Source organism: Cinclus cinclus, chromosome 3 (assembly GCF_963662255.1).
Source record: "Cinclus cinclus chromosome 3, bCinCin1.1, whole genome shotgun sequence".
Classification (NCBI taxonomy): domain Eukaryota; kingdom Metazoa; phylum Chordata; class Aves; order Passeriformes; family Cinclidae; genus Cinclus; species Cinclus cinclus.
This window is the reverse complement of record NC_085048.1, coordinates 73,784,746-73,793,607: the sequence shown is the minus strand read 5'-3', so window position 1 is coordinate 73,793,607 and position 8,862 is coordinate 73,784,746. Positions and strand designations below refer to the sequence as shown.

General features: G+C 47.2%; 1 protein-coding gene across 4 annotated transcripts; it reads right to left on the bottom strand.

Moving 5' to 3' along the window:
- Positions 1-1,451: 1,451 nt before the first annotated feature.
- TBXT (T-box transcription factor T) lies at positions 1,452-7,158 on the bottom strand. Of its 4 annotated transcripts, none has more exons than XM_062489167.1 (8): positions 6,953-7,158; positions 6,549-6,813; positions 5,837-5,971; positions 5,034-5,095; positions 4,879-4,940; positions 3,766-3,942; positions 2,959-3,091; positions 1,452-1,719 (listed from the first exon to the last, which is right to left on the bottom strand). In XM_062489167.1, exons 1-8 carry the CDS (start codon positions 7,156-7,158, stop codon positions 1,452-1,454), a joined length of 1,308 nt encoding a protein of 435 aa, XP_062345151.1. The 4 variants fall into 4 exon arrangements, with proteins under 4 accessions (XP_062345151.1, XP_062345152.1, XP_062345153.1 ...); XM_062489168.1 differs by having other exon boundaries at positions 2,959-3,088; XM_062489169.1 differs by having other exon boundaries at positions 2,959-3,088; positions 3,766-3,939.
- Between the last annotated feature and the right edge of the window lie 1,704 nt (positions 7,159-8,862).

Sequence of the window (8,862 nt, the reverse complement as noted above, 5' to 3'; positions counted from 1 at the left end):
TTTCATCTTAAAGCTGCCACTGCAGCACACACCAATGAGTTATTTAAGGAATTCCCTGATACAGAATTTTGCTTTGCTATATTAGGCACTTCATTATACAAGTTATGCAGTATGGCTTATGCAAAAGAAATCCCTTTCCTCAGGATATATGTTTGCCAGATTCAGTGGGAGAAAAGAGACACATCTAAGGGCACACTTTGATCCACTGTTTTGGGTTTGTCTGCATTAGCAATTTGGAATCACATTACTTCTTATCAGTAATGAAGGAAGTATTTTATCAAGACCTGTTCCTTCCAGAAAGTCAAGCACTCAGTGAGTTTTAAATCTTAGTATATCCGCACTTCTGTGCAAAATCCTCGGCAACTACGGATTTCTCTCTTTCAGTAAGTTAACAACTTACATTCGTGCTGTTTCACGTGCCATGGGGTGACATCTCCCACATATGATTGTCTTAAATGAGTAGACTGTAGACTGAGGGATTATTTACATATCTTAGTATGCAGAAGATAAAGTTGTAACCCACAAAATAATAAATACAAATTGGAGTACAAGATTGAAATAAAATAAATTAGAATGATTCCCTAAAGTGTTGAATTCCTTTTCTTAAGGCCTGTGTCAAAGATCCAGAGAAACAAAAAAAAAAAAGAATAAAAATGTGCCAAGTGATGTATTTTCAATGGTTCATAAAGGTTTTGAACAGGGCTTCTAATTAGACACTGTCTGTTTGAAAATGAGACATGTAGCGAAGATGGTGGGTATTTGAAACCTATATGATCAAACAGAAAAACTTGCCTCTAAAAGGAGTCTTTTGGGTAAAACTTTTTAGACCCAACATTAATACTGTTTTTATTGGGAAGAACATAGTTCTCAAAGATTGTCTCAACATTAATTCAGCAGCAAGGAAATAAGCATACAGTTAAGAACACAACGTATTTGTGAAGCAAATACGTATTAGTGCACGTGATTTTCCAAAACCTTCACTCCTCAGCTACATTTGTGCATATTTCATAATGCTTCTAGCTAGATGGTTAATAAAAATCTTCTCATTACTATAGCTAAGTTTGCCACTTAAAAAAATTAACTGCAAAACAGTTAGGAGTAACTTACTCCAGAATGATGCCAAATTCCAGGTCCAAATATATCAGAATACCAAGAAACTTGGAATCCAAGTAAAAATCTTAAAATTTAGGTCTATCAAACTCTAAAACAGAAAAAAATATTAAAAGCAGTGAATCTGCTCTCAGAATTGCACACTCACCAGGTTTGTAAACTCTACATGAAGTCAGTGATGCACCGTTCACTATAAGAGGTATAATGTGGATGCTCTATGCAGAGCAGTGCAGATGCTTTTTGGTTGCAGTTCCCTTCACGTCTCCTCTTTCTCCTCCTTGAGGATCAAGCACCTAAAGTAATTCAGTAGCTAAAAGTGTCTCAGAGGAAGAGGCCTGGCTTTACATGGAAGGGGAGGTGACAGGTGTCCACGTGGATGCCAGCCTGGCATGTGCAGAGGTGTCATACTGGCTCTCGGGCAGGTCGGCGGGCGCCGCGCCGTCGTACAGGGGTGAGGCAGAGGAGGCTGCTGGCACTGGGTGGGGCAGAGCAGAGTAGTGTCCTGGAGAGCCACGCAGGAACTGGGAGCTCAGCCCGTTGGACATCCCGCTCGGCTGGGACACCGGCGTGATGGTGCTGTTACTCACAGACCACAGGTTGGGGTACTGACTGGAAGAGGGAAAGCCGTAGATAAAACCAGTTATTTGTGACTCTAGTACCCGCTGGCAACTCTTCAGTTCACAACACAGCCCCCAAGCCAGGTCTGTCTGCTGGAAACAGTGAAACTGTCTAGGCAGCTCCCTGCCACTCTGAGGCAGGAAGGACGTCCAGGCAGAATTTGTGCTCATGGCACCCCCACAAATAAACTGAACTCCCCTATTTTCCAACAGATAGGGGCTTCAAAAAACAGGGGTGGCAGAAATGCCTTCCTTGAGGTTCCACAGCTCCAGCTCTACTGGTTTTACCTACTGAAGAATTCAGTGCAGAAATTCCAACTCGGGGAACTCTGCAACTTCCTAAATATGCATCAGACAGAGAAAGAAGTGCTAGAAGAAGCTCTTTACTCAATCTGTGTTCAGAATGAAAACTTATGTTCAGTAATACAGTTAACTCATACTGAGCAGCAGTACACAGCCTGATTAATAGTTAAGAATCCATTGTGCATGGTTCAAATGCAAAAACACTTTCCACAAACAGAATGGTAGGCCTGAATTGTAGAGAAAGATGTCTGAATTTCTGCAGTTAATAGCAAATATTTTACCACCTTTTCTGCATATTTTTCAATTTTCAAGCTTTGCTTTAAGTGACTAACTGCAAGCTAAATTTTTGCTAAAGGACCCAAAAGTTGAGTTAAGATAATAAGTACAAAGAAGAAAATTTTTTTTGTGATCACAAAATATCAAGGACTTTCACCACATATTCAATCCCATGCTATGCTGGTTAGTGTGGCAATGCTTTAGTAAAGAATTACTGCCCCAACCATGTGCTCCTTCTCCACACTAGAGTTCACTGCTCCATCATCTGTAGCAAAACAAGGGTTTATGGAGATGGCTGGGAAAGCTGTGACCAGTCAAAATGGAAGGGATAAAGAAAATAAACTTTTTAAACACCATTATGCATAACAGAAATAAAGCTTGAAAGTATCCTTGAATTCAATCCATGTTTGTCTAAGCAATTTGCAATCCTTAATCTATCAAATATTTGCTGTCACAAGTACCTACATTTCCAAAACCAAAACAAAAAAATTCTGTTTCTTCAACCTGTTTTCTCACTGCTCCACAGAGCTCAGACCAATGGCCGAAAAGGCTTCTAATATGCTGGTGACTCTTTGCCTCCTTGTTCAGCCTTTTTCTTCCCAGAAAGTACCAATATAGGGATTTGAGGGCTGCTGAGGGATGCAACTCCTACCTGGAGCTGGTAGCTGTGCCAGTGCTGTGACCCATGGGCAGCATGGCTGTGTGTGTAGTAACTCCCAGAGAAGACCAGTTGTCATGGGACTGCAGCATGGATAGGCAGGCAGAGGAGTTGTCAGCATAGGCTGCTGAGAAAACACAATCGCTTACAAACACAGAAACAGGCCAAATAGCAATCTTGTATCCAAATGCAATGCAGAGGTTTAAACCACCCTCCCCCCATTACTGCCTTGGGAAAGAAAATAAAAACAAAACTACACACACAGGAAAAAACAAAGCCAGTAACCAGCTGTGTCAAGCTCACACCTTTATTGGCATTGCCCTGATGCCTTGTTTTGCTTGACTCATAACTGAAAAATCTTATTTCTGTGAAGGTCCTAGGGCCAAAAGGCTGTCTGCAAGCCAGCTGCTAATTCAGCACATGCTATTTTTACTCAGTCAGTGAGAAAAGGAGGGCTCTTTACTTACACTGTCATCCAGAGACCTTCCATCCCCATCACCTACAATGGCAGTAACAGTCTGGCAAAGCTGGATAACAAGCCTATCGCTGGATCATACATCCCAGTTCTGAGCTGAGCATGCCACCTTGAAATCTGCCTTAGGCACCATCAGGAGTGACTTGACTGTGGCTCAGGCTTACTTGGCTTGTGATCCAAACTGGCTGGCTCACACAGCAGGGGCACTAGGAAGCTATAAAGGGAATCCCATACAGCCACAAAATCAGACCCTGTGTTTTAAAGACACTGGGAACATGTACTTGGTTCAGACCCCCCTCTTCACAGAGCTGCAGCCTCAGACTCACTCGGTGAGCTGTTCCTGTGTGTGTAGGGGCTGGCATAGGGCGCGGGCCGGTGGTTCCTCAGCGACGAGTACCTCTCACAGCTGTGGGCAGGGGACAGCGACAGCGGGGCTCCAAACTGGCCGTGAGGATTGGCAGGTGGGCACAGAGTCCCACTCCCAGGAATAAGCCAGCTACCTACTGTGGGGAAGCAAGAGGTCTCTAAGAGGAGTGCATGGTGCAGCCAGGCAGAGAATCACAGCAAAGAGGCAAATAACTCAACAGCGAGGAAATGCCCACTCAGGAAAGGAAACTGAGTTTCAACATAGCTGAAAAATCTGGATCTTTACAGCTTTGGTAAATGCTCCCATGAAGGAAAAATCAGAAAGCATCTTAGAAAAAGGTCTTGTGTCAAGCTAACTTGTTTTTAAAATTACCATTTAATCACAACCAGTAAGGAAACATGGGAACTGTGAAACCCTCCCCTACTAGGTAGTGTCTACTCAGTAATTGTTAGCATAATATTAAATTATAAATTGCTCTTTGGGGTCTTAATCTATAGCTAAGGTCTGAGGTGTCTCAGACTACTATGAACTCCTCTTCAAAATTAAGTATTTTCTCTGAAACATAATAATTCCTACTGCAAATGAATTCCCCCATTTTTTTTAGGCTGCATTTTGTTGTCAATAATCTGTTAAAATAGAAGTCATTAAAACACTAATGCTTTTCCCTCATTGGAAAGAACATTTTCAAGCAAATGCCCATAATTTTCTTGGAGTATTTAAAACATTAGTACTGTCTCAATAAATTCTATGAAATAAACTTTTGTCTCCACTTTTGCCTATGTGAACACTGCTGTCCTTGTAAAGAAAGGCAGACGTCTTTTTGGAAACAAAGGGAACTCTGCAGGATTCTATTAAATGGCTTTGAATGCCATAAATCCTAACCACATACAGAGATTATAGTGTTTATACACTCATAAACATGCATGAACCACAACCACAGAGATTGGCAACGTTCCTCTCTCTATGAGGTAACAAGCCAGCCGTCAAGCACTGGTCTTGAAGTTTTGCTTAACAGAGAGTAGATGGAAGAAATCAAAGTTATGTTTGTGATGCACAATGAAAGGAAACATACGCTGTGAATATCCAGACTGTTGGTTGTCTCCCACCTCCTCCATCATGTCTTTGTGATCACTTCTATAAAAGAAACCGTGTTGTATTAGTTAAGAACACGCTTTTCACAAATCTATCTTAAAAATCCATGTTTAGAATTAAGTTAAGAGCTCTCACCTTTCTTTTGCATCAAGAAATGCCTTTGCAAACGGATTGTATTTAATTTTTAAAGCTGTGATCTAAAAACAACAACGACAAATCTTTATTCACATGTATCACCATTCATTATAACACTGATATTAGGATTTGAATTAGGACTATCCACTGAAATTGGCAAAATCACAGATCTTTGAATATATAGAAGTAAGCCCATAACAGCAACTAATGGGCACAAATTAAACTGCTCCTTAAAGTCTAAAGTATTCAAAGCACTAGGAGTTAGTCTGTCTGCCAAATTTTAAAAGACTCAATTGCCCGAGTTCATTGATCATCTAAGGAAACACCTAAGAAACAGTAAACTAAATAGTTATAAAAAACTTCACATTTCAAGCCAGAGTAGATCGGACATCAAAAAAAAAAATCGCAGAAAACTTGATAATTACAACTTCATTCAACATAGACGTGCATATGGGCTAACAGAAAAAGGGCTACTCCCAAAATGGCACATTCAGTCATTTCACTTTGTAGCTGAAAATGACAACTGTATTTTTTACCATAGTTGTTTGCCCCCCAGAGTCTTAAAAATTACTCTCCCCGTAACGAATTTGCAGCACATATTGATACAATGATCAGAACTTTGTTCTATAATTCATTCATTCGGCTTTTACATGCATTAATTTCATCTTTTATATTCCGCTTCAAAAAAAGCCCCATAGGAAGCACTAAAAAGTACGAAAGGAGACCCATTACTTTGTAACACGCACGCTTTGCTACTTAAAACATCCCGGTAAGTGGCATCCTCTCTTCCCCGCTGTGCATACCTCCTCGTTCTGGTAGGCTGTCACAGCTATAAACTGGGTCTCTGGGAAGGAATGGCTGGTGATCATCCGCTGCGGGCCGCCCACCCGCACTATGTGAATCCGCGGCTCGTATTTGTGCAGGGAGTTCAACATGATCTGTGAACAAATAGAACGGGTGAGCAGTGACGGAGGAGTGGCAGATGCTGCCAGGCACAAAGGGCACTCAGGCTTAAGCATCCATCGTTGCATCAGAAGTGGAAAAGGCAGTAAGTATGAACAAAGCCTAAAGCTGAAGCTGTGAGAGAAGGAAGGGTGCACTGAGGACAGACACCACAACTTTCAGCACAGTTATCCTCACCCCTGTTACTTGACAAGGTACTCGCAGAGTCACGAACTCATCAATGATAAGTGAGCCACAGAGATGCGCCTACTAAACCACTGACATTAGCAGATATGCAGACCAGAAAGAGCTTTTCAAAAAGGACAAAGTGATTAAACGTCAAGGCACCCATACTCGGTGCAAAGAACAGCTCCCATGAATGAATAAGTGAATGAATGAACGGGGGGGGTGGGGGGGGGGGAGGGCAAGGAGGGGTCAGGGAGAAGCGCGACCCATCTCAGCACGTTTGGTAAGGAAAGTATGAAAACGAGCAGCAAGCAGAGAGCGAAGCCGCAGGGCAGGACCGAGCCGGTCCAGCCCCGCTGACCGACAGGTCCCGGTGCCGGTGTTTACCTGCCCGCCGCCGTTGAGCTTGTTGGTGAGTTTGACTTTGCTGAAGGAGACGGGCGCCTTCATCCAGTGCGCGCCGAAGTTGGGCGAGTCGGGGTGGATGTAGACGCAGCTGGGCGCCTGCGGCTCCGGCTTCCCGCCCGGCACCCATTCCCCGTTCACGTACTTCCAGCGGTGCCCGTCGGCCGCCACGAAGTCCAGCAAGAAGGAGTACATGGCGTTGGGGTCCAGCCCCGACACGCTCACCTTCAGCACCGGGAACATCCTCCTGCGGGGCGACACGGAGGCGCGAGGCACGGCGGCGGGCAGCCGCGACCCCCGGCCCCGCCGCCGGGACCCCGCGCCCCTCCGCGGGCGGGCGGAACCGGGCTCGGGAGGCGGCGGGGGTCGGCGGGGCCCCTCCCTACCTGCCGTTCTTGGTGACGATCATCTCGTTGGTGAGCTCCTTGAAGCGCAGCCACAGGTCGCTGTCCTCCAGCGCGACGCGCAGCTCCCTCTCCGTGGGGTCCCCCTTCTCGCTGCCCGCCTGCAGCTCGCTCTCCACGGCGCTCAGCAGGTGATCCACGCGGTACTGCGGGGGCTTGCCCGCGCCCTCCGCGCCGGGGGAGCTCATCCTGGCCCGCCGGGGCAGCTCCCTAGCGGGGCAGTTCCCAAGGACACGGCGCCGGACCCGGCCGCCTCCGCGCGCCCTCCGCGGCCGGGCCGCTGTTATAGCCCGCCATAAACGGCCCGCGGTGACGTCACCGCCGCGGCGGGGGGGCCCCGCTGATTGGCGGGCGGCGCCTTTGATGGGTGCGGGCGGCGCTGCCCATTGGCCGCCCGCGGCCATATCAGAACGGTGCCCGCGGGAGCCTGTGATGTTAATTGCAGCCCGCGGGATTAAACGCGGCTATTTTATGTAAATCTGCCCCCAAATGTTTGCACCTCTATCAAAGCCGCCGGGGCCGGGGCTCCGGCAGCCGCGGAGGAAATGGCCCATCTCGGCAACAGCCTCACAACCGGCCAGCGCGGCACCCTTCCGCCTCCCGGGACAGCGAGACCCCCGGTCCGCTTCCAGGCGGGCAGTCCTGGACGGGAGACACTCCCGCCGCGGATTCATCTTTTGGGGAAAAAAAACGGGAAGTCCTCTTCTCCAGGCGGCCGCAAGCTGACAGCGGCACCCCGCCCCGCACGCCCCTGCCCCCTTGTCAGAAACTTCTGCTGCAGGGAAGGGCGCAGCTGGCGGCCACAAACCTTGCGGGAAAAACCAGCCAGAGAGCTGGAACCGCGCCGTGCAGCGGCTGGCCGCAAACCTGGCACGGCACGGGCACTCCCCTCTTTTAGCGAGCCCGAGGGCCCGCCCGACCCGTGAGAAGAGGGGCAGAGTTCGCCTCGTAGCACCAGCACGGGCAGTGCCTTCGCAGCCGAGGGGCTCGACGGCGATGGTTTCGAGCCATCCCACCTAAATGACTTTTTTTAAAATCTGGAAATCAGATCGATAGCCACCCGCCGTCCCACCTAAACAAAAACGCACTTCTGAAAAAGATAGATAGTTAAAGGCTTGGTTTCGTGCGGGAAGGTGAAATCCACAGCCCCACACCACCCCCGAGTTCCTGCGGGCAAGAGATGAGAAACTCATGGGTGAAACTTTGCAACGGGGTGAATTTATTTTAGTCATTCGACAAAAAAAACAAGGGCCGGGACGAGGGAAAAGAGGGATGCTCTAAAGCACTCCCGCCGGCCGGTGTTGTAATAGTTTGCATTCTCCGGAGCTGCGACGGTCTGTGGTGTGAGGGAAGTTTATTACCTTTCCGTGAGAATCCCTGGATAGAGGGCGAGGGGGAGAGAGGTGACAATGAGCAGGAAATAGTTCAATGGGGTCTCTTTAAACAATAACAAGTTCTTTAAACGGGAGCAAAGGAGAGGGGAAAAGAAGCGGAGCGGTGTAAAAAGTAGAGTTGTTTTTAAAACAGGCATCTCCTCTTCCCAGAATACCGCGCACTATTCCTGCTGGGATTTTTCAAATTTTAGGAGAATGTGCCCGGGATACATTGCCAAGCTGCCTGGCACAGAAGGAGCTGGAAGTCAGAGGAAGGCACGCTGAAAGTCCCTTTTGCGGGATGCAGACGGCGATTTTGGTTTAGTAGCTGCGGGTTAGGGCTGTATTTTCATCACATCAGGCTCATACATCATTCACTTACTCAACTCTGCAGAGCTTTTTTTCCCCTCGGATCTGAGAAGCCGAACTCCTCGAGCCACCTCTCTTCAATCACTGTGCAGAAACAGGCGAAAAAAATGTTATCCCTTCAGGTTAATTCTTGCTTTAAAGTTTCTTAAA

What these genes read in the sequence shown, in the direction of transcription:
- TBXT (XM_062489167.1), bottom strand. Translation starts at nt 7,158, where the DNA reads ATGAGCTCCCCCGGCGCGGAGGGCGCGGGCAAGCCCCCGCAGTACCGC. An exon ending in AGCTCAACGGCGGCGGGCAG is followed by an intron (nt 5,972 to 6,548) that starts GTAAACACCGGC and finishes ATTTGTTCACAG; the next exon opens with ATCATGTTGAACTCCCTGCA. An exon ending in GGCACAGCTACCAGCTCCAG is followed by an intron (nt 1,720 to 2,958) that starts GTAGGAGTTGCA and finishes TCCCTCTTCCAG; the next exon opens with TCAGTACCCCAACCTGTGGT.